The following is a 25206-nucleotide window of genomic DNA, read 5'->3' on the forward strand; positions in this document are numbered from 1 at the left end:
AATGTACCGGCCTGAAGAAGCGAACGGCCGACGAATGTGGAGGTACAGCCAAGTATTAGCCGACAAGTTTTGGAGCAGTTTCCTACTGCACTACCTACCGTCTCTACAGACCCGCCAGAAGTGGGTAAAAGAGAGAGACAATTTGACGGAAGGAACAGTCGTCATGATTATTGACCAGTCACTACCCAGAGCTATGTGGCCGGCTGGCCGCGTAAGCAAAGTGATCACCGGTGCCGATGGCAAGGTCCGAGCAGCTGAAGTACTCGTCCAGGGGCGCATTTACACCCGTCCTGTGGCGAGGCTCATAGAACTGCCCCGACTCCCAGACACAATCGATGATGACCATGACCCTATGACTTTGTGAGTTGACTGACCCTTACAGCGAACCCTTGAGTGGTGGACAGTGCGGTTAATCTGTCTCTGCTTAACTAATTGGGTTGGGACCAATTAGGGGGCGGCTGTTCTGAAGGATCAGATTAAACCGAATATATATATTTATTATATATATATATTTAATTGTATTTGTATATCCCCTGATATCCCTTGTATATTCCTTGTACAACATGCATTGAATATCCCTTCTAGTCTACTGAACATCCCATAATAGTCTCCATTCTACCATTGGACGAGACCTTGGTGCCAGGTCGCCATACCCCTCAGACCAGGTTCAATCGTACCGCTCAACATGTATGGACAAGTCCTAGTTCCGCGTAGGAATATGTCTACCGCACCACTAATGGTACTATTTGTTCATAGTGCGTATATATACTGCGCTATTAAAGTAGAGCTTTCTTTTAGTCCAGTTCCTTACCCTCCAACAGAGTGACAGACGCAAAAGCCTCCCCGCGAACCACGTGTGGGTAGTAAGGCCAATTCGGCCCAGTATCGGCATTGAGACATCGTGTATATTAATATTTGAATAGTCATATTTGGCACTATATCGTCGAGTTGGACGTATTCTATTAAGCTAATAATAGTCTATTCATATGTAGTGCCTCGTGCGGTAAGAGTTCTATAGTAATCAGCACCCCCATCGTTTCGGGCATCAGCTGGACGCTTATCCAGGGTGGTTGACCCCACGTGAAGCTGCACCCGAGGAGCTCCAGGCCAAAGAGCGAGTGGACCTGTATATTGGATTATTCTACCGACGACGGCTAGCCTTCCCCGGCTTGGATTATGCTTTGAGTACTTTGATTATTCTATGGATAAAGGCCAACACTGCGGTGTGTTGGAAATACCCCCCCCGGAGAGGACGACAGGTGAGAAGACGCTCTACACGACGAGGTCGCCTCACGTCTCTCCATCGTGGACCGGAGGACGCCGGCCACAGAGAGTCCAACTGCTTTCATCTGTGGATCGAGGATCGCTGGGCACCAGGTCGCACGACTGTGGGCTCTCCCAGGATACCCTCGGCCAGACGGGATACAGCCAGACTCTACCCCCCCCCCCCCTCCAGCTGTCCTACAAGCAGTCGGAACCTTCCCCTAGTGTATCCAGCTATATAATCATTCAAGTATCATTGCTATTGTTCCCTAAATATTCCAGGTTGTATATTTGCTTCCTGCGCAATCAGAGATTGGACATTCGATATTGATCTACCTACGAATACTCATTTGCCATAAAAGTGCATACTATTTCAAATCATAAATGTAATTAAGTGATCGTTGTACATACCTTTTGCTATGTATTATTATTAAACGCAGACTTTCGACTTGGTACATTTGTGTTGGATCCGTTTCATCAGGTGGGAGTGTTTATCATAATTATTTATACCTAGTACTGGGTGGCCAGAGTCTAAAGTACAAGAGGTAGTGGTAGTAAGTATCATATCTAACAATACAGTCAGGGAATTGTACCCCTCAGTTACACAAGGTATTTGTTCAGTATCATGACATTATTTGGCTATTTTGAACTTAACAGAACTTATTTGTGATGATGAAATATAGCACATTAGGAAATATATGAAGAAATGCAAGGAGAAAAACAAAACTGCCCAATCAGCTTCATTAAATGCACTATTTATCTGGTATTTTTCTTGCCTTTGGTCCAATAGCTTTCACACCTTAAACAAACCACTTTCCAGGGTTCCATTAAACCGAACTGAAGAAGGCAAAGCGCCTGATGGTACATTGAATTTATAATAATAGTTTTGGTTGAGGTTGAAAATTTGACAACACTGAATCTAGATTTCAGCTATGTTGATTCACTGTCATTCGCATTGACCCAACGTTGTTTCTATGTCTAGTATATACTAGTTTGCTATCTGGGTTTTCAGATACACTGGAAGCCTATAGATAAATGATGATGATGATGATGATGATGATGATAAATCTGTACAAAATGGCTACAAAATATCTCTATTTGGGAAAAGTATGTCAAATGAAGAATGTAACGGTGGAGCTGTCCTTCATGGCATACCTGGCCCCTCCCAACTGGTGGTAATCACGGCGATGCAGGAGGCTGGGGTCTTCCCCCCCGCTGTGTCCGAGGTGGGGAGGCAAGCCGCGTTGGTGTTGGGGTCAAAGGTTAAACAATGACCTTTGGTACTGGGAAGCTTCAGCAGAGCCAAGTCGTGACCCCCGCTCTGGCCCTTGAATTTCCTGTGGATCACCACCTGTTCTGGGGTCAGGGCCCGTTTGGAGGCTGCGACACGCACCGCATACCTGGACGGCTCCCTGCCAAACCTGTGGAGAAAGAGAGACTGATTACATGATGGTGTGAAGAGGAGAGGAGAGGAGGGGAGAAGAGAAGAGGGGAAGAGAGAAGAGGAGGGAGGGGAGAAGAGAAGAGGGGAAGAGAGAGGGAAGAAGAGAGGAGGGAGGGGAGAAGAGGGGAAGAGAGAAGAGGAGGGAGGGAAGAAGAGGAGAAGAGAGGAGAGGAGGGAGGGAAGAAGAGAAGAGGGGAAGAGACAAGAGGAGGGAAGGAAGAAGAGAGGAGAGGAGGGAGGGAAGAAGAGGAGAGGAGGGAGGGAAGAAGAGGAGAGGAGGGAGGGAAGAGGAGGGAGGTAAGAAGGGGAGAGGAGAAGAGGAGGGGAGGGAGGGGAGAAGAGAGAAGAGGAGGGAGGGAAGAGGAGAAGAGGAGGGGAGGGAGGGAAGAAGAGGAGGGGAGGGAGGGAAGAAGAGAGGAGGGGAGGGAAGAAGAGAGGAGAGGAGAAGAGGAGAGGAGAGGTACCTGTTGAAGCAGTCCGCAGAGGTGAGGGCCCAGCAGGGACTGATCAGAGTGCCACTACAGAGAGGGCTACCGTTTTCTCCTTCTGACTGAAGCCACACTGACACCTGCCACGGCCACAAGCTCCTACGCGGGGATAGTAAAAACAGTGAGGAGGGAGGGTTTAAAGGGAGGATTGACGGAGTATACTAGTTATTTTTCAGCAATGCCCTGCTTCATACTCGCACCTGGGACATTGACACCTGGGACCTGCCCAGTATAGCCACAGTATTCTACTGCCCTGAGCAGCTCCACCTAAGCAGCCTGGGTTTCAGTGGTTTGATCAAAGGCAGCTTGTCAGTACCTTGTTTGTGGTCTAGAAGTAGTGTAAGGGTACTATGTTTACCTTTGAGAAAAACAACTGAAATTTGAATTGCCCTGCGTCAACTAACAATAAAGTAATCATTTGAAATATTGTTCCAAATCTAGGGTTAGAGTAGGTTCCTGTCATCTGTATTTGGTTCATAAATCCTGATCTTTAATCATGATTCTGGAATCTTACCTGAGCACGTTAGCTCCTTCTTCGTCACCCTTCCGGGTGTCCCCTTCCTCCACAACCTTCCTCAGGCCACAGGTCAGCTCCTCTGGCTTGGTCCGGTCCTGCGAGGGCTCAGGGGTAACGTCACACCTCACCCCAGCATCCTCCCTGCGCCGGCAGCCCTGCAGGCCCTGTCCCAGAGAGGGACACTCTCCCAGGAACTCCTCCTTCCCCGTGCACCGTACCCGGTCCAGGTGGAGAGGCCCTTTCCCCTGGCCGAACCCCCCTGCTGCTACCGCTCCACCACTGGAGAGAGAGAGAAAGAGAGAGAGGGAGAGAGAGAGCGACAGACAGAAGGAGGGAGGGAGAGAAAGAGGGGGGATAGGAGGAAGGGAGAGAGAGAGGGAGGGAGAGAGAGGGAGGGGGAGTGTATTATTATAGCAATCCATTTAATGGAATGGAATAATGGATCACTTCTACTATTGTTAATCAATGAATCAGAGGAGGGAAGCGACAAGTTGTGATTGCAGGATCGAGAAAAGGGCTTGAGATAAAAGTAGGTAAATTGAGAGAGAGAGAGAGAGAGAGAGAGAGAGAGAGAGAGAAATAAATACAAATACAAAATAGAGAGAGAGAGATAGCAAGAGATTAAGCGGCAAGCCTTTCAGGTGTACGTTTTTTTTTTACCTCAGAATTATATCTTGAAACTTTAGAACTCTCTGAAGAGAAAATTCTAAACTCATAATGTGAATATTGTACACATGGAAGGAGAAAGTGTATTACTATTAATTGAATTGCTTTTGTGCCGTTGTATCTAACTTTCTCGTACACACTCACACACACACACACACACAAACACACGCATTTACCTGTGTCCCAGCTGCCTGCACACCACAGCTGCATTGAGCTCATTCCAGCCCGAGTCACAGATACTGCCCCAGTCACCATGGAGATACACTTCCACTCGACCTTCCTTACGACTGCTGCCACCTGCAAGACGCACCAGGGGCCCTGCAACACACCCACTCTCATATTAATATTCATGTGCGTGTGTGTCTGTCTGAGATGGTGCAGCCCGCGAGGGTGGCATTCCCGTCGCCGTGCATGGCAGTGGGAGTGGCTGTTTGTGTTTTCCTTCGGTCCTGGCATGCTTTATCGGGGGGGGGGGGGGGGGGGGGAAGTCTTCGGATGGGGATGTTGTGGGGATTGATGTGTGGGGTATTTGGGGGACTGGCTGTTCCGGGGGGGGTTCACATGCCTTCGAGCAACATTGTACTTATTGTACTTCATTTATGCCTGTTCTTATGTCTGCACGTTTTACTTTTATTGTTTTTTATAACAATTCTTATGTTTTTATTCTGTCAACTGTATGCAGATGTTATGCCTATGTTCATTTTATACTAATTGCTGTGGGGCACTCTGGACTGCGGTCCCTGTGTGAAAAGTGCTATATTAGCAGTTATTAATATGTATTATTATTATATTGTAAAAAATATGTGCATTGAAATGTCTGTAAATCTCGACGACATTGAAACTGAGGGTGACCTCAATTTCAGGCCACATTTCTCTTTTTATTTATTGTTTTATAAACCTTTATTTACCCAGGGTTGGAACGCATGCTCCTCTTCAACAACGCCCTGCTTCACACTCACACAGTTACTGAGCAGCTCCACTGGAGCCACTGGGGGTTAAATACCTTGCTCAATGGCATTTCAAATTTGGGATGCAGGGACATTTTGGATGTTCCTCACAGGGGGAATGTTAATTTTAAGCTTAGTGGTTAAAGCCTGGGGTAAGAGCTTGGTTAAGGTTAGGGTAAGGCAGGGTTAGACATGTAGGGATTAAGGTTAGAGTTAGGGCGAATCCAATGTGGTGAGGCAATGTCCTCACAAAATACTTCTCTGTGCATGCAGTAGGAGTAGGAAGACGTTGGGAACTAGGCTAATGGAGGAACCTACTTCCAGTGACTGACGCTAAGCTAGGCTAACGGTGCACGTCTTCCTACTCCTACTGCATGCACAGAGAATAAAAAAGGTATGTATCTTCTTGTCTAACTCCAGGGTAGATGCCAAATAAGATAATTCCCCAAAATGTTGGAGTTTTCCTTTAAGCCTTTGTACTGATATATAAAAGGGGCAGGGGATCATTTGATTTGAATAAGAGCAAGTCCACCCCCTACCCCACCCCTTCATCCCCTGTCTCCCCCCTACCCCCACCTTTCCCCCCTGTTCCTCTTCACATGCTTTGTCTTGTCATCTCTTCCCAAAGTCCTCTTGTAGCAGTTGTGGGTAGCAGCCCCCTGGGTTCAGTCCAACACAGTACACTCTGAGACTAGCTCAATGTGCTAATGCCATGCTAATGCCACACTAACGCCACGCTAGGCGGTCCTATATTCACACAGTTATTTGAACAGGCTTCCCAGTGGGCTGGCAGCGGAACGGGTAATGTAAAAACAAAAGGAGAAAAGTAAAATCCCTGCTTGCTGCCCAATGCTAATGAGAGATCCCGCTATACCTGTCTGTGTGTGTGTGTGTGTGTGTGTGTGTGTGTGTGTGTGTGTGTGTGTGTGTGTGTGTGTGTGTGTGTGTGTGTGTGTGTGTGTGTGTGTGTGTGTGTGTGTGTGTGTGTGTGTGTGTGTGTGTGTGTGTGTGTGTGTGTGTGTGTGTGTGTGTGTGTGTGTGTGTGTGTGTGTGTGTGTGTTCACTCAGAAGCAGTTAAACGTCCAATGACAGGGGCTAAATGTCAGATGTGATCTGTGCATCCCATCTCCGGTGTCTCTTCTCATTCTAATAGACGGTGTGTCTACAGCAGGACCTCTGGGGCGCTGAGACAGTGAACAACCTTTTATTCTCCTCACTGTCAACACATGGCATTTAAACCCCCCGGACACACAAACAAGCACATCAAGCAGTTTCCCAACCCCCCCCCCCCCCCCCCCCCCGCCCGAATAGAGACTAATCTTGATTCTCTGCCTGTCAGAGCCTCCCAGGGCACATAAAGCGTCTTAGAATTGATTGATTGAATAACAGATTGCAGAATGGGTACAATACAGTACGGCTCAATAACAACTGCTAAGAGGATGAAACTGTACATTGGAGGGGGTTGTTTGTGTAAACTGTACAATCAGAGTTGTTTATTACCGGAGTTTGACCAGGTTGGAGAGTGCACCTCATCATAGTGAGTCATAAGCCACTGACACGCTAGAACTCGTTTTGACAGCTCGCCGTCCAAACTCTGGTAGTACATAGCTCTGCTTAGAATAGATGTAATGGATCCGTACATACAAAGTGTCTTAGTGATAATGAGTGTTGGGTGGGACAGGTCCACAATACCTACAGTATTACAGTATAATATGTCATAGGGAATTTCATATGTCAGATGACCAAACCAATTATCCTATTCCTACTAACTTTATGCATGTAATCTAGGGATCTCTTGTCAGGTCTCATGACCTATATTTTAATTAAATATAATAAAACTAGCCACAGATTAGTAACCCTATTCTGCAATACATTACGTCTGTGTTAAAAGGCCCCGTGATCAGTGATCTGACCTATCAGAGAGCAGGATATTATTTGAGTGTGATTTTCTGGTTCTGACCCACTGCCATCAGTCTCCTACCAAGGTTATACTAGTACAAGACCAGCAGCCCAACTGACCTGTGGCGTGTGCGATAACCGGCACCTCATTGGTCTCCTCACCCGACCGTCCCCGGCAGCGCACGCCCACGTCCTCGTTGTGTGAGCAGTCGGTCCGCCCCCAGATGCCATGGTGACAGTCCAACAGCGAGGCCTCGGACCCATCGCAGTGAACGTCGTCCAACAGGATCAGACCAGCCCCCTCGCCGAACGTTCCGTCCACCACGACCTCCGCGTGGCCTCTGAAAAACGGGCAACAATAAGAGTGTGGACGGAGCTTTATGGCGCCTATTCATCATCATCATAATTTGTATTTATTCGTACATGGGATGTTACAGTCCAACAGTGTCTTCAATACATATAGTTGACTTAAAGGGGAACTATCTTATAAATGGCCTTTTTGAGTGTTTAGCATTGTTTCCTAGCTATGTGAACTTATATTAATATGATCTATGTCTCAAAATTCTCATATTGGCGCATTCTTCCAATTCTCCTCTCACAATATTCACCCTCACTGAACTGAGTCGTTTGAAAATGTGCCTATATGTGATGTCATATAGTCACTGCTGCATGTTAATGTTGGGACGCTCCGCAGTGGTTTAGGTGGCACCTGCAGCCCAGGCTCAAAACAGCTCGAAATCTTGAGGTAGAAAAATGCTGTTTTTGAGGACTTGATTAGAAATACAAAACAATGAATAAAAAAAATATATATATTACAGAGGTGTTCCATAGACTCACAGGAATTGTGTAAAAGTGCCCAAATAGTGAAAGAAATAGTAAAATAGTTCCCCTTTAATATGATCCACTAAATTCCATGGCCGAAAGGAACAGGAAGAAGAAAACTCTTATTGTACCTGCCCCTGTTTATCAAACCAAACAAAATGTACATACTTATTTTGCAGAAATGAAAACATCAACACAATAAATTTACATAAATAAATATGAGTATCTATCAGTTAATTGCATATTTACTGATGTTCATTCATTTATACACACACACCCACACACACACAAACACACACATGTATCTATATATTTATAGTACACTGTTCTATTATATCATGTATTATTTTATATTATACTTCTATATAATTGTATTATATTTAATTTATTATACTATAACTAAATCATACTATATACTATATCATACTATGTATACTAAACTATATTATATTGGTATACAGTATTATACAATATTATTTATACTGTTATTAATTAATATATTCTTATTCTATGTTAAGCTGCTATATACTATGAGAGAAAACAGTGTTTTTCAATGTATGTAATGTATATTTGGGGAGATGACAGCATCTAAAGGGGCCAGGTCAGAGAGGTCGAAATGTGCATGGTGGGGGTGGAGGCGGTTTAAAAGTGGCTGGCAGTCAGTGTTAGCAGCGAGCAGAGTGTTTGCATTCCATCAGAACATCAACAGCTGATAAGAACAGCAGCAGGCACAGGAGCGAGTGTGGTACCCTTGACTGAGATTTCATAATCAAAACTGTTAGATCAACCCTGAAAACTGAAAATATCTGTGGTAATAGTTCATTACATGGACTCACAGAGTGATGGAACAAACAGTAGCAGGCGTCAGTGTTGTGTGACATTCTGGGGAGCCTTCAGGCAAACCCCCTCATGCTAAAACTATTTACTCAACTGTATTTAGAAGAACAGTTGGAGACACAGGGGGCAGGTCATAAAAGCCCCCTCATGCTAAAACTGTTTGTGACACATTCAAGGAGTCTTGAAGACAGTTGGGTAACTGTGAAACAAAACCACACACTGGAGATCATCTGACTGGGACCGCCTCCCAGAAGACAAACCTAATTGGACCAAACATATTATTAGAATGTGCTAGGATTGGTGGAAATCAGAGTATTTAAGAGAGAGCGCTGTGTTTGAGAGGGAGGCCAGAACAGATGCACCCACCCCAGGGGGTCTTTCTGGTCTCCACCACTTCCACAGACTGCCCTCTTGCCGCTATGTAAGTAAACTGGATATATAATCACTGTTGGTGATAACTTAGAAGATGTCTATTTAGACCCAGGTTTAGTCATGTGGTGGCAAAGAGTACTATGGTCTATTTCATAACATAACATGAATACTATTAAATGTGCAATACTGTCTTGATGTAGAGAGCCACCGTGTCTGGGCTATTGGGATTTACCTCATCAAATCCTTTTGTACAATCATGTATTATGCTGAAAACATTTCCTGTATGTAACCAATGCATTAACTCTTGGCCGCGCTGCAAATAAATGAGTTTGGACCTTAGCTCCTGGTTGTCTGGCTAATACAAGCTTATTTCTCATCTGACTAAGTCAGGTGAGGAGACCATTCTATCACTCTGTGATCTTTTCCTTCATCCAGTTAGCAACCTCATTGTGCTGTAATTAACCGTAGATATTCATTAGGAATACACGACACGAGTTTGACATTAATGAAACAGCGCGTCACATGACAACCAGAAGAGAGGCCGGGCCTGTCGTTGCTATGGCGAGAATATAGAAAAGTAAGTTCCTTCCGGGTGCAAGCCAGACTGAGATACGAACAGTGTTGTGCTAGTTACTGAAAAATAGTAACTCAGTTACTTTACTAGTTACTCATTTCAAAAGTAACTCCGTTACGTTACTAGTTACTTACACCCAAAAGTAATGCATTACTGTGAAAAGTAACTATTTAGTTACTTGAAGAAGAAAAAAATTGCTCCCATGCAGATACAGATACTCAAAATCGGTTGATCAACTTGACAGTTTCCATTCACATCACTGAACTCTGCTAAGCAATGTGGTCTAGAATAGATACAAACACAAATCTGACACAAACACAAATGTCCCGACGTAATAAGAAATGCACCGTGCCTAATTGCTCGGGGAGGTTGAGCGCAGGCACGTTTAGGTTGCGCGCATGCACGTTTAGGTTGCGCGCATGCACGTTTAGGTTCTAGGTTGAAAATAAGTGCTTGAGGAACAGCCTTGATATCTGTCGCCGGAGCATTTCATTATAACCGTCTTGCAACGTTGTTTAAGATATCAATCGTGCATTGCAACGTTAGAATAGTTAGGATATCAATTGTGCATGAAAGGACTATATTTATATTGTTTGATTAGTATTGATGAGATTCCCTGGCAGATTTGTAGTCAAAATGCGTTGATCAACTTGAGTTTCCATTCATTTACATTCACATCACTGCACTCACCAGTGTCGAGATGTAACGTTAGTCCAGCAGCCCCTTAAACATTTTCTTTATCTCATTTCCATGTTGTACTGTATATTTTCAAGTAGTTTGAAAAAGTTTTCCGTCCCATTTGCTGTGTGTTGCCTGGTATCATTCTACGCGGGTGGCAAGTGGATTTGGATGAGTCCTGGTAGTTAACGTTAGACTCCAGTATCTTTGAGCCAAAACACAAATGACATAACTAAAACGTTATTTTCTTTTCGCTCGACAAAAGAGAAATACGCGAGTAGCTGGGCCGGGCGCTGCCATTATCAGTCAGGATCAGGAATAGTAAACAAAACACGCCCCCAGCATAGCGTTTCCCCGCAGCCAGACAGGATATGAGGATAATAATAATAATAATAATAATAATAATAATAATAATAATAATAATAATAATAATAATAATAATAATAATAATAATAATAATAATCACTACCGCTCGCTATCAATCTACGCCGTATATAACGCAAATAACGCAGTGACAAACCATTCAGTAAAGTAAGTAGCGTTACTGAATTTCAAAAGTAATGCGTTAGAGTACTAGTTATCGCCAAAAGTAACTTCGTTACTGTAACGCGTTACTTTGTAACGCGTTAGTCCCAACACTGGATACGAACCACACAGAAGAGGAGAACCATCAGAGACTTGGAAGCGATTCCCCCTCCCCCTCCCCTCGCGGGGAAAAGGAGGGGAGGACTGACGTGGCACGACCACGCCGACAGGCTTTTGGGATAACAGCCAGGCCGCAACGATCACCGAGCAGGGTAACAGGAGATCATTAGAATAATGAACTTTAGTGTTCCATCAGAGACTTTCGCAGGGACAACACAATCTGATAACAACTGATCTGAGGCTTTTGTTTATGTAATAAACCATGTTTTTCAAGAAAGGGACTACGCGGCCTAGTGTCAAATTCTTATGCTTGCGGAGTGCATTAAAGGGGAATGACAAAGATTGTATCAGCCAGTATGAGAAGACGAAATAAACACAACGCAGGGTCAGTGGATGGAGAGATGATAACACAAGCCAAACAGATGAAGAAGTGATACTGGCTGATTGATCAGAATCAATAATAATAATAATACATTTAATTTGTAATGCATCCCTACATTCCTGAGAGTCTCAGAGTGCTGCAGAGCTAAAAAGAATAGAATACAAATGGATATATAAAAAAAGAAGAACACATAGCAGAACAACATGAATAAGACATAAAAACTAATAAAAGGCCTTTCTAAAAAGGTAGGTCTTGAGTCCACGTTTAAAAGTATTAACAGTTTGTGGTACTCTCAGGTGGTTGGGGAGAGCATTCCATAGTCTGGGTGGGACCGAGCAGAAGGCTTGATCGCCCATGGTGTGCAGCTTAGTCCTGGGGGCTTTGAGGAGGTAGGCTGTGCCAGAGCGGAGGGAGCGTGGGGAGGACTGGGGGGCGAGGAGTTCCTTAAGGTAGGCAGGGGCACCACCGTGTAGACACTGGTGACTGAGGAGGGAGACCTTGTACTCGATCCTGTGTTCCATGGGGAGCCAGTGAAGTGATCTGAGGGTGGGGGTGATGTGGTCATGTTTGCGCACCCTCATCAGGATCCTAGCAGCGCTATTCTGGATGGATTGCAGTTTTTGAATGCTTTTACTAGGGATCCCGATGAGGAGTGCATTACAATAATCCAGCCTGGAGGAGACGAAGGCGTGGATGAGTTTCTCCGAATCTGCCAGAGTGAGTGAGGAGTGGAGTTTTGAGATGTTCCTGAGGTGAAAAAAAGAGGTCTTGCAGATGTATTTGATCATGATGAGTCTCGAATGAGAGGTGGGGGTCCATTTTCACGCCCAAGTTAGTGACAAGGTTAGTGTCACAGTTAGTGATAAAAAACTATATTACTATACTCCTACTAGCCTATATGTTATCATGTTATGCTAAACTGCAATACTATACTAAACTGTGCTACTGTCTATTTATCTTTTCTTTGTACAACTTTTTGAAGTGAAATATATTAGTAGTTAGTAGAACTCTTTCATTCATTCTGCAGAGAGTTCCATAGTTTGATACCTATAACTGAGGTGCACCTTTATTTTTAAGGTGGTTTGTGCAAATTGGTGCTTAAAATTGAATTTCCTTCTGCTGTCATCTGGACAGGGAACAAACAAGGTAATTATTATGGATGGGGTTACAGGAGTGAAGTTTTAGTTATTGCCAGTGCCCTGAGCTGTGTAGATCCGAACTTCTAACAGAGGTTATGGATAAGGCTGGTGTGGCAACACATTTTCTTTCTTCTTTTTTTTCGAACATGTAAATACAAACAAAATAAAACAAAAACAAATCTCTAGCAGATTTCCCGGCCACTGCCACCAAGCCTCTTCAACTCATTCAGAACGCAGTCTAACCCTAACTAACCTTACTGTCATTAATTAATTGGTTAGACTAGAAGTCTTTATTTGTCATGCAGTTTAACACACACGCGAGATGGGCGACCCACAGGAACACACACACATGCACTGAGTCGCAGATGAAATGTCTCTCTGCACTTTTCCCATCCCGTTGTCCTTCCCCCCATGGGCAGCCGGGAGCAGATAGGGCGTCAACGTGAGCTACGCCCCGGGGACCAATCCAAGTGCTCCTATCCGTCTTCGTCAAGGACGCCACAGCGTTAGCGATCTCTTGTGCATGTTTTTCCATTGGGTTTATCTTATCGGGGGGGGAAACCCTTGCGAGCACGGGGAGAACATGCAAACTCCACACAGAGGAGATAGGCCTGGGAGATACCCCACCTGAGTACCTGGCATCATGGAAACCTGATCCCCAAGCGGGAATCGAACCCTGGACCTTCTTGCTGTGAGGCGACAGTGTTAACCACTACACCACCGTGCCGCCTGTATCATGCACTTGTCCTAATAAACTAACCTACACTGTAGCACACAACACTTTGATGAACATTGTTACTCAGCTGATAGAGTTGTAGCCTTCCTGATGACTTGTCGTACAGAACTTGTAAGTCACTTTGGATAAAAGTGTCAGCTAAATGACTAAATGTAAATGCAATGAAATAAAAATATATATTTTTAAAAAGAGAACATAACTAAAATGTACATGTTCGAAAAGGAGTAGGAAGAAGTATACTTATTTAATCCTACCCCTTTTCCACTACTCAAAATGTATGTAATTCCTTATTAATTTAAAACCTTACAAAACAAATATATATATATACAAATATATGCAAAACATTAAACAAATATATAAAACATGAAGAAAAGAAAAGAAAAATGTAAACACCTGTGAATGTCAAATCCCTTCCTCATCCCTCTACCTCGTGAAAATTATTTCTTTATAACTCAGTTTGAATTGTCTTATGTTTGGACATTGCTTAAGCACAACATTCAGACTGTTCCACAGTTTCACTCCACATATGGAAATGCAATGTCTTCTCCAATCTCCTGGTAGTACACACACTAAGAACTTTTTAATTTAGTTCTCCGCTCAGATTATAACTATAACATTATATGTAATAGGATTACAGAAGGGTCCAATCTCAATCTCTAAAAGGTGTTTTGGCATTGATAAATCTGCTTAAAACTAGCAATTAAACAAACAAACATTTATTTCCCAGAGAACAGGCCCCCTAGGAAACGCTTATAGGTGCGGTATTTACTGAGAACAGAAAACGCTATGCAAATGAGCTGACATGATCACTAGCAGCTTGAGCAGGCTGATGTCTGCTCATTTGCATACAATGTTTTCTGGTGTCAAATACTGCTCCTATGAATACAAAATTGCTGTGCTAGGTCAGTGATGTGCCAACTAAGATATTCACAACCCAAAAGGTTTTAAGCAGACTTAACGACACCAAGAAAAGTTTCAAGCTGATGCAAGTTTCACATCGCAAAATATAATACAGTCTCCGAGTTCATAGCAAAGTATAGGAGCTCTTGAACCACGGGGCCAAATGAAATGTCACTTCTGAGATCCATGTAATTGCAGATGACAGAACACAAAATCAGTTTTAATCGTGGTTGTATAGGATGATAGCAAAGCAAATAGACAATCGACGGATGTAAATTGGAATAAATCCCCTATTTCACTTCACATTGTGGACTAATTTCAAACTTGCCCCACCTGTATCCCAGCTGTCGGCAGACCACCAGCACGTTCTGCTGGTTCCAGTGGTCGTCACACACCGTCCCCCAGTCCCCGTTGCGAAACACTTCCACGCGTCCCTCCCAGGGATGGTCGCCTCCGACCAGACGCACCACACCGTCTGAGACACACACGCACATCAACATGGATACGGTCAAATGTTCCTCATGTATTTGGGAATTTACCGTGTGTGTTTTGAGAGGGCTACTGTCCGTCCCAGTATCGCAAGATTCAATAAAACACAGAGGAATGTAGGCTATACACTTCCAATCCAAGTAAGAAAAGGAACAACAGGAAAATGGAACGTTCCTACTTGCGGCGGCGACATGTGTGTGTTAGACCTGTGGAGCAGCTGCCTAAGTAAGCTAAACTAGTATGTAATTTTGTGTGTGTGTGTCTAAGTGTGTACCTGTACCTGTATAAGGACTACAGGAGACCCCAGCGTCCTCCATGTGGTCACAGTTATGCTGCTCCCAGTCGCCATGGGGACACTGGTCCAGGAACAGCTCGTTTCCTGTGCACCTCACGGCATCCAATAGGATGGGCCCTGAGCCCTGACCAAAGTGAGCCCACGACCAGGCCTTCGCCACACCCCTGAAACACACACACATACACACACACACACACATATGACCATGAAAACACATGTCTACTACTATACAGTACTAGAGTACAGTTCTAGAGTATTAACACTCCTAATATACTAACCTACACTGTAGCACTCAACACTTTGATGAACATTGTTTGTTAGATTTGTGCCCTTCCTGATAACTTGTCGTACAGAACTTGTAAGTCGCTTTGGATAAAAGCGTCAGCTAAATGACTAAATGTAAATGTAAAAATGTAAACAACTAAACACTCATTCTAACTCTTAATGAATACATTTTTCTCTTTGTGAGGACCAAAATAAATGTGCACTTATGCACTTATGCAGCACTTATGCACTTATGCACGCACACACACACACACACACACACACACACACACACACACACACACACACACACACACACACACACACACACACACACACACACACACACACACACACACACACACACACACACACACACACACACACACACACACACACACACACACACACACACACACACACACACACACACACACAGGACAGGTATAGCGGGATCTCTCATCAGCATTGGGCAGCAAGCAGGGATTTTACTTTTCTCCTTTTGTTTTTACATTACACTACAAAGTAGTCCCACAGAACCTTCTTCAACATCCCTGCATTTGTAGTCAACTGTCAGAAAACATCACAGACTCCCTGGAGCTGTGTGTCACACAATATCCATTATTTACAAGAGATTCCCCGCCATCCCCTCACGCACAAAAGCACAAATGGAGAGAAGATGAGATGTGAGCTAAATGGAAAATACAGAAAATGTAGGAGTTGTTCTATTCATAGCTGCCGCTTCATCATTATTTTAAACACTGACGCAGAGTTTTCTCACGGTGGCTGAGATGTTGCACTTACTGTTCAAGGCCCCAATTCAGGATGTTTTTTTACCATATAAATCTGGGTTATATTCTGCTCTTGTATATAATACACTTTTTGGAACTTTCTTAATCCATATTATAAATCAGAATATAGGTCTGTTGTCTTACTCCTGTGTTTAAAAACATTACCATTTATGATGAATTGAAAATGGGGGACCCTGATGTAAACAAGACGAAAGTTTTCTCTGGTCTGCATCCCCTCAACAATTGTATGTATTGTATGGGTACTGTACCCATTCTGCAATCTGTTAATAAAGTTTTCAATCAATCAATCAATCAATCAACCAACGTGAGCAAATGTTTATAGCCACAAATACAATTACAAACTCTATTGTTGGGCAGCGCAGAGGTCTAAGCACTCGCCTACCACCGCAGAGACCCGGGTTCAACTCCCAGCAACTGATGCCGGTGGGGGTATGAGTCCTGGTCGTTGCAATAGTGACTCCTACTGGTCGGTCGGCCAGGAGGGGATCTCGCAGAGTGAGAAACGATCTCCCAGTGAAACTCCTTGCTGTCAGGTCAAATTAAGCGGCTGGCAACTCCACATGTATCGGAGGAGGCATGTGGTAGTCTACACCCTCCCCAGACCTACAGTAGGGCAGCATGTGGTAGTCTACACCCTCCCCAGATCTACAGTAGGGCAGCGCAACGACCAGGTGGGAATTGGCATAACATTTACATTTATATTTAGTAATTTAGCTGAAAAGAACCTCTGTTGTCTTGTGTCTCACTGTATCCAGAGCTCAGACGGCCAACTAGAGACTGAAAATACGTCTCCATCTCAATTTTACACGGCCATCATTGAATCCATCCTCACCCACTCCATAATTTCCTGGTTCCCCGCTGCAGCGGCAAAAGATATCGCCAAGCTGCAACGGGTGATTCGCTCCGCGGAGAGGGTGATCGGCTGTCCCCTGCCCTCCCTAAGGTCCCTGCACGACTCCAGGGCGCTGAAGAGGGCAAAAAAGATCATGGCCGACCCCTCCCACTCGGCCACAGCCTCTTCACCCTACTCTCCTTTGGGAGAAGGCTGCGGATCCCAAAGGCTGTGAAAGCTCGTCACAGACTGAGTTTCTTCCCCTCAGCTGCCAGGCTGATCAATGCCTCAGGCCTCCCCCGCCCCCAAGTGACACTGGCACAATAACAAGGTCACTGGCAAAAATACTGCACTTTACTTTACACTTTATACACTTTATATATATATTATATTTATTCAAATGATTAATCCTGCACTGCCCTGTCTTTGTCCTGTGTCTGTTGTTGCTGTTGTTATGTGAAAATAAAATGTATGGAAAAATGCATACTCTGTAACGCTGAGACAATTACCAATGTGGTTACACATAATGGCTTAAGGAATCTGAATCTCTTTTTTTTCCCTCACACAATTTTCACAGAATAGAGACACTCACAGAAAATAATTATATGCAAGGAATAACGGAGAGGCGCAACAAACACTGGTATTTGTTCATTTTTAAGGCCCTTAGGTCCTTATACTACATCATTATTGGAATGACATTTTGGAACCTATGGAACCCGTTCTAGTGACTGGCTGGTCCTCAAGGTCCCTCAAGTTTGCTCGGAACAGGATGAATCTGCATTTTGATACGATGCCCCTCTATCTCATGGAATGAACAGTCCTTAAAACTTCCCCCCACTGTTGCAGAATTTTAAACCTTGATCTCCAACCATTGTCAATCAAGTTGTATGTATTTTAATTGATTTGTTATCCTTACCTTTTGCCTCGCCTTGTTGTCTTATTGTTATGATTTTATATGCTGTGTGATGTTATATCGCTTTTTTGTGCTTATTTCTGTGTGTACAGTCGATTTAAGTTTAAATAAGGGTTTGAAATTAAATTAAATGAATCAGCATAGGTTTTTCACGTTATCACATGGATGTGACTTGCATGATTCCACCTGTGCTCATTAGCCTACCTGATTCCACTGTCATTGTCATGGTATTTCGTGTTAAACTTTACTTTCACGTATTATCACATGTAGTCACAAGTAGCCCAAGGTATCATGCTCACATGTGGTACTAATGTAAAGGCAACGTTTCACATGTGATACCATTAAAATGACATTAAATGAAACCATGCAAAGCTAAGAACAAGTACATCTCATGTGACTTGTTCAGAAATGCATGTGAAAGACATTTGATTCTGTGGCTTTTCCACAAGGGCAATTTACATTTACATTTTGTAACGTTTGGGGTTTCTATCCTCTCTCAGGAGTGGAAACCCTACTGCCATTCTGGAGTACTTCACCCTGTTCTCTGCAATTAGCTCTGATTGAGTGTCACCTGTGATTTGTTGTCACTAATTACTGCGTGTGGTTTGCTGGGTATTTTGCCTTTATAGTAATCCTTTGTTCTCCTGTCTGTTGTCGGATCTTCAACAGCAGTACTGCGAGCGGTCGGCCTCGGACAGAAGTGGGACATCTGGTCCGGTTTTGTTATTATGTTGTGTTAAGCTATTTTCTCCGTCTTGTGTACGGTTTTCGCTATGCTAAATTATCTCTCAGTTGTAGCCTGGCTACATTATGCTTTCTCGTTCCATTATCTTGCTCTAGTGTTTCTGATAATAAATAAAATAACACATATTTTGAAAAGAGCAACACCATCTCCGCCTCCTTCTTCCTTTCATTGGACTCAACATTCCTACCTTGAATCATAACACATTTAGTAATTTAGCTGACGCTTTTATCCAAAGCGACTTACAAGTTCTGTACGACAAGTCATCAGGAAGGGCACAACTCTATCAGCTGAGTAACAATGTTCATCAAAGTGTTGAGTGCTAAAGTGTAGGTTAGTATATTAGGACAAGTGCATATAGTAAGGTTAGTTAGGGTTAGAATTATTATTATTTATTTTTCATTTCAGATAATGGTTGAAGAAGTGCGTCTTTAGTCGATGGAGAAAGATTGGATGGGTTTCGGTTGTCCTAACTGTGGTGGGCAGTTCGTTCCACCATTGTGGGGCAAGGACTGAGAATAGGCAGCTTCTCCTTGATGATCATTCTGGATTGTATCCCACTATGGCCAAGAATAGCCCCGTCTGCACCATTAGCGCCCAGGTGGCTGGCAGCCATTTTGTGTCAGAAGCTCACTGCACATACCGTATGTCTGCTCGATGGAGGTAAGAGAAACTGTGCCACTAAACCCCTACTCACCCAAAGCCCAGCTGTCTGCAGACCACCTCTGCGTCTCTGTCATCCCATTGGTCGTCACAGATGGAGCCCCACCTTCCTCCGTGGAACACCTCCACCCGACCCTCAAAGTCCTCCTCCCCTCCAACCAATCGCAGTGGAGGACCACTGCCTGGGTGAGGAGATAACACATGTATGGTACATTAATGGTGGTACATTAATGGTATGACAACGGAGAAGCCAAGAGGAGACACAAATGCATTCATCTTGTCAATATTCCTATCTGTCTTTCCCTGACTTTGATTACAATGTTTTCTTAACTGTTGCGTCATATTTTCTTTTACACTGCACGCACATCTTTCTCTCCCTCCCTTTCTTTCTGTTCCATCTCTCTCTCTCTCTCTCTCTCTCTCTCTCTCTCTCAGGTGTCAGGTTGGCTTGCCAGGACACTCTGGAAGTCACAGAGTCACACTGACCTTCCGGCGATGCGCACACCACTCCCGCCTCGTTTCCATGGTTACAGTCGCCGGTTACAAACGTCCTGCTCCGGCACTTGCTCAGGGTGCTCTCGTCGCCACGGCAACCTAAACGCTCGTAGTGGAAGAGGCCTGAGCCCGAGCCGAACTGTAGATGCAGGGCCGCTGTGCCGATCTCACTGCAGCAAAGTACGACGGACACAGAAATAAACAAACAAACACAAAGAAAGACACTACGACTATTAGGGTTGGGTACCGTTCACATTTGAACCGATACCGGTACCGGTACCAGTATCTGTGAATCGATACCGGTACCCAGCAGTACCTTTTTTCCGTACTTTAGTCTCAAAAATTTGTATCTACCTACCTCAGTTGTAAAAAATTACTCCAAATTTCTAATTATTTATTATCATTATTATTTATTTAGAACAATTAGTTAATATGTAATATATAATATTGCAGTGAGCGTTGTAAAGTGTAACCACACCTGCAACCGTTTTCGGCTTGCCATTGCCCTGACTGCTTTGTTGTTGAATCAAGTCAAATCCTAGGTAAGCGTGTGTATTGTGGCGTGAACGTTGACGTGAACGTGTGGCACACTTCATAGGTTTCAAAACGTTGACGTCATCGGACTTTTAAAAAATATATATATTACAAAATGTGGATCTCACGTGATCGATACCCTTAAATATGACAAGAAATGCACTGAATTCGTTTTTTTTTTCTCTCGTACCTCAGACCAAGCTGTCTGCAGATCACACTGGCATCTCTGTCTGTCCAATGAGAATCACACACTGCTCCCCACTGGCCATTTAGATACACCTCCACACGCCCACTGCTGGAGGACGTCCCACCAACCAGACGAGCGGCACCTGACAGCAGGAGAGATGGGCAGGTACACTGGTCACATAACAACAAGTAGAATTAATACAGTACACCAACATTTAACCCTTTGGAATACATTTTCATCTGTCAGTATAGACAGTTTGAAAGTGACAATAACATTCTAAAAGGACCCAAGTTTAGTTCCTGATGCAATGTTAGCTAATGCAATGGTTGACAGGAAATACATTTGGGTCCAAACTGTTCCCTAGCAACAGAATTCCATTTAAACCGTTTACATCTGTCTTGTAGGCCAGTTCCCAAGAAAGGGGAAAACCACTGGAAAACTAGTGTAGATATTGACACAAACCCAAAGGCAATATACAGTTACACACATTGCCATGCACATTCTATTGTGTGCATACTGCATAATGATAACCCTATCATGGCCAGCACCATATTCAGTTTGAAAGCCTGTGTATTTGCTGCTGCAAAGTAAAATCCAAATCACCTGGGAGTGTGACTGTGATAGATCACCTGATATTACTCAACCTCCACCGTCTATGAATCAACAATCCAACATCTTTAGATAATTGGGTTTGAAAACACTGTTCATCTGAAAACTTGAAAATGTGTTTAGGTAGGTAATCATGGTATATGTATTTCAATATGAATGTGCCTAAGTGTATTGACCTTGGTGGCAGTCGCAGTAGGCCCATCCGATGGCCCCAGAGTTCTGCCTGAAGAAGCACCAGGGGTTGGACTCTCGGTCTGGGTTCCTGCAGTAGCTGTGGTCGCCCAGCCCTCTGCCTGGATACTGCAGGACGTAGTCTGGGAACTCCGTCCATTTCAGACAGGGGGCGCCAGAGTCCGTCTGGGACACGGTCCCGTTGTAGTAGCCCAGCTCTGTGAAGCCCTCGGAGCAAGAGAGAGGGGCTGGAGAGAGGGAGGGAGGGAGGGAGGGAGGGAGGGAGGGAGGGAGGGAGGGAGGGAGGGAGGGAGGGAGGGAGGGAGGGGGGGAGGGAGGGAGGGAGGGAGAGAAAGAGAGGGAGAGAGAGAAAGAGAGGGAGAGAGAGACAGAGAGAGAGAGGGAGAGAAGGAGGGAGGGAGAGACAGAGAGAGGGAGAGGGAGAGACAGGTAGTGAGAGATCGTGAGGACGATTGGGGGACAGGATGGTTGGGCAGAGGGAGGGAGGGGGTGTTTACTCAAAGCGTTTTTCACTCAATAAGCTAAGAGATCTGCCTGTTGCTCTCTGGGGATGAGAGCATGACACCAACCAGTCAAGGAGAGTGCCTAGAATCTTTCATATAGGCCTATCATGTCGATCAAGACATTAGGAGGGAAATGGTAATTTTCTGTAAACTCAAGTAACAACCTATTCGTGAGATCAGTATTACTGAAACAGGAACGGTAAAGCCTTACATTACTTCATTAAAGGGGAAAGATTACGTGATATCACAGCAAACCCCCCCCCCTGAGTCTGATAAGAAGGGAGAAAATGGAGGTGTGGGAGGAGGGGGGTGGTTCTGGTGTCAGCTGTAGAGGTGAGGTCTGGAGAGACTTGCAGTAGTAGGAGAGGTTAATTGACACAGACTGTGGACGGTATCGCTAATTAACCTCTCCCTTTTTATTCCACAGTGATACTAGGACAAGGAAGGCTCACACACACACACACACACACACACACACACACACACACACACACACACACACACACACACACACACACGGACTGGACAGGTATAGCGGGATCTCTCATCAGCATTGGGCAGCAAGCAGGGATTTTACTTTTCTCCTTTTGTTTTTACATTACCTGTTCCGCTGCCAGCCCACTGGGAAGCCTGTTCAAATAACTGTGTGAATATAGGTCCGCCTAGCGTGGCGTTTGCATGGCATTAGCACATTGAGCTAGTCTCAGAGTGTACTGTGTTGGTCTGAACCCAGGGGGCTGCTACCCACAACTGCTACAAGAGGACTTTGGGAAGAGATGACAAGACAAAGCATGTGAAGAGGAACAGGGGGGAAATGTGGGGGGTGGGGGTGAGACAGGGGATGAAGGGGTGGGGTAGGGGGTGGACTTGCTCTTATTCAAATCAAATGATCCCCTGCCCCTTTTATATATCAGTACAAAGGCTTAAAGGAAAACTCCAACATTTTGGGAAATTAGCTTATTTGGCATCTACCCTGGAGTTAGACAAGAAGATACATACCTTTTTTATTCTCTGTGCATGCAGTAGGAGTAGGAAGACACGCACCGTTAGCCTAGCTTAGCGTCAGTCACTGGAAGTAGGATCCTCCATTAGCCTAGTTCCCAACGTCTTCCTACTCCTACTGCATGCACAGAGAAGAAAAAGGTATGCATCTTCTTGTCTAACTCCAGGGTTCCCAAAATGTTGGAGTGTTAAGATACATACCTTTTTCTTCTCTGTGCATGCAGTAGGAGTAGGAAGACACGCACCGTTAGCCTAGCTTAGCGTCAGTCACTGGAAGTAGGTTCCTCCATTAGCCTAGTTCCCAACGTCTTCCTACTCCTACTGCATGCACAGAGAAGAAAACGGTATGTATCTTCTTGTCTAACTCCAGGGTAGATGGCAAATAAGCTAATTTCCCAAAATGTTGGAGTTTTCCTTTAACACACTGATGCAGCAAGAGCCCTGTTAAATGTCCTAAACTTAAGACTCCACTCCACCCTTATTTAACATGGTGGTGTTGGCCACCGTGTGGCAGACTGCTGAGTGCACACTTTGTAGCCTAGTTGTTCTGTGCTGTTTTGTGCAGTTCTGTGCAGGGGGCATCTGAGATGGAAGCTTAGAGACACCGAAACAAAACCGCTGACGTATGTACATCTATGATGTAGATGAAGCTAAATTAGGACAAAAAATTAAGAAAACACACAAAATGGAGCATGGCTAACGGTCCACTGCAAGCAACCACACCACAAATTAATAGAATCGACAGTGTACAACACACACACACACCTGCACACACATATGCTCCCTCATACGCTTGTGCATGTGCATGCACACACACGCACGCACACACACACACACACACACACACACACACACACACACACACACACACACACACACACACACACACACACACACACACACACACACACACACACACACACACACACACACACACACACACACACACACACACACACAAACACACACCCAGGGCACTGTGTTGAGGCCAAACAGCCATTAAACTATGATTTACGGCAGAGGTGCTTCGGTAAATAGAAAGAGTGTTATCTTATAAACACACACAGCTTGGCTGTCCTAGAACATTATGCAGTGCACCCCTCCGGCCAGCCACACACACCAACACAAATACAGGAGGGGAGGGGAGGGGAGGGGAGGGGGGAAGGATTAAAACAGGGAAGCAGAGATTTTTTGTGAACAATTTATAAATACAAATACAGCCTTGAATAAAAAAAAAAAAAACCATGCCCGCTGAGACGTCAAACACTAACGCTAAAGAGACTGTATACACTTTGCAGAACATAGCAGTATAGCATTTGAAGGACTTAAAGGGAAATGCCACCCATTGTAAGATTTCACATATCGTCACCTTCTTAAAATAATGGCTTATGTAATATTTTCAAGTTCTGAGAAAAACTGGATAAACAAAAATAGAATATATGATATGTATGAATCATTTCACAACTGGGTAGGAACAGCATGATATTTTTAATTAAGGATGTAGGCAATTTTACCAGAGGTGAGAAGGCAAACACATAATTGTCCTTAAAAAGTGACATAAGGGCGGTCGGGTGGCGTAGCGGAGATTGCGCTCGTCACCAATGCAAGAGGCTGCGGTCTCGACTCCCGGAGTCAGCATTGCCCTGCGGCTTGGGCCGGTCGTCATACTAACTCGTTTGGCTGAGTTAGGGGGAGGGAAGTCGTGGGTGGTAATCTGGCGTTGTGGACAACGACGCCTACAGGTCAGGTCTGGGCGCCTGCTCAGCGAAAGGCAGAAAATGGTGAAGGCAGCGTGACCTCCCACGTGTTACGCTTCACCAATGAGAGTCCTCGCTGCCAGGTGAAAAAAAGAGCCACTGGCTGTCTCCACATGTGTCGGAGGAAGCATGTGATGGACTTCAGGGTTCCCTTGTACCGACCAGTAGGAGGAACATGCGCACAACAACCAGGTAGGGAAGGGGGGGAATTGGCATAACGACGGGATGGCGAGAAAAAATAGAAAAATCAGGCGGAGAAAAAGAGGATACAAAAAATAATAATAAATAAAGTGACATAAGCCATTATTTGAACTGATTCACGACCAACCACAACTATAGTCGGGTTATCTCGCCAATCGTTGAGCGCCAAAACCTGAGTATAGTCGAGTTTTCATAGTTTTTTCTTTTATTCGTTTTTTTTATTCTATACAGTCTCACGGACCTCCGTGTTACCATTGGAACTCATTCTGAGACCCCGAGAGTGCAATACCGGCAGAATCCTGCTAGATGGCAGTATCGCCTACCCTTTGAAACCTTATTTCACACTGTGTGTTACATTGTATATGGTCCGGGCGGAGAATTTAGACCAAGCCAAGTGTATCGCTTCA

At 44.5% G+C, this 25206-nt stretch overlaps 1 protein-coding gene across 1 annotated transcript in view; it reads right to left on the minus strand.

The window, feature by feature from the left end:
- LOC311235818 (neurotrypsin) overlaps positions 1-25206 on the minus strand; it is a 66374-nt gene that overhangs the window by 16864 nt on the left and 24304 nt on the right. The window contains exons 3-13 of the mRNA XM_084323319.1: positions 21321-21563; positions 20539-20677; positions 19806-19984; positions 19354-19501; positions 15073-15257; positions 14643-14784; positions 7345-7565; positions 4555-4696; positions 3710-3991; positions 3172-3294; positions 2419-2684 (exon numbers count right to left, since the gene is read on the minus strand). Of these exons, the coding sequence (XP_084179445.1) occupies positions 2419-2684; positions 3172-3294; positions 3710-3991; positions 4555-4696; positions 7345-7565; positions 14643-14784; positions 15073-15257; positions 19354-19501; positions 19806-19984; positions 20539-20677; positions 21321-21563 (2070 nt within the window). The remainder of the gene's footprint in view (positions 1-2418; positions 2685-3171; positions 3295-3709; positions 3992-4554; positions 4697-7344; positions 7566-14642; positions 14785-15072; positions 15258-19353; positions 19502-19805; positions 19985-20538; positions 20678-21320; positions 21564-25206) is intronic.

The sequence above is a fragment of the Notolepis coatsorum genome (genome assembly GCF_963971535.1).
Source record: "Notolepis coatsorum genome assembly, chromosome: 10".
Taxonomy (NCBI): domain Eukaryota; kingdom Metazoa; phylum Chordata; class Actinopteri; order Aulopiformes; family Paralepididae; genus Notolepis; species Notolepis coatsorum.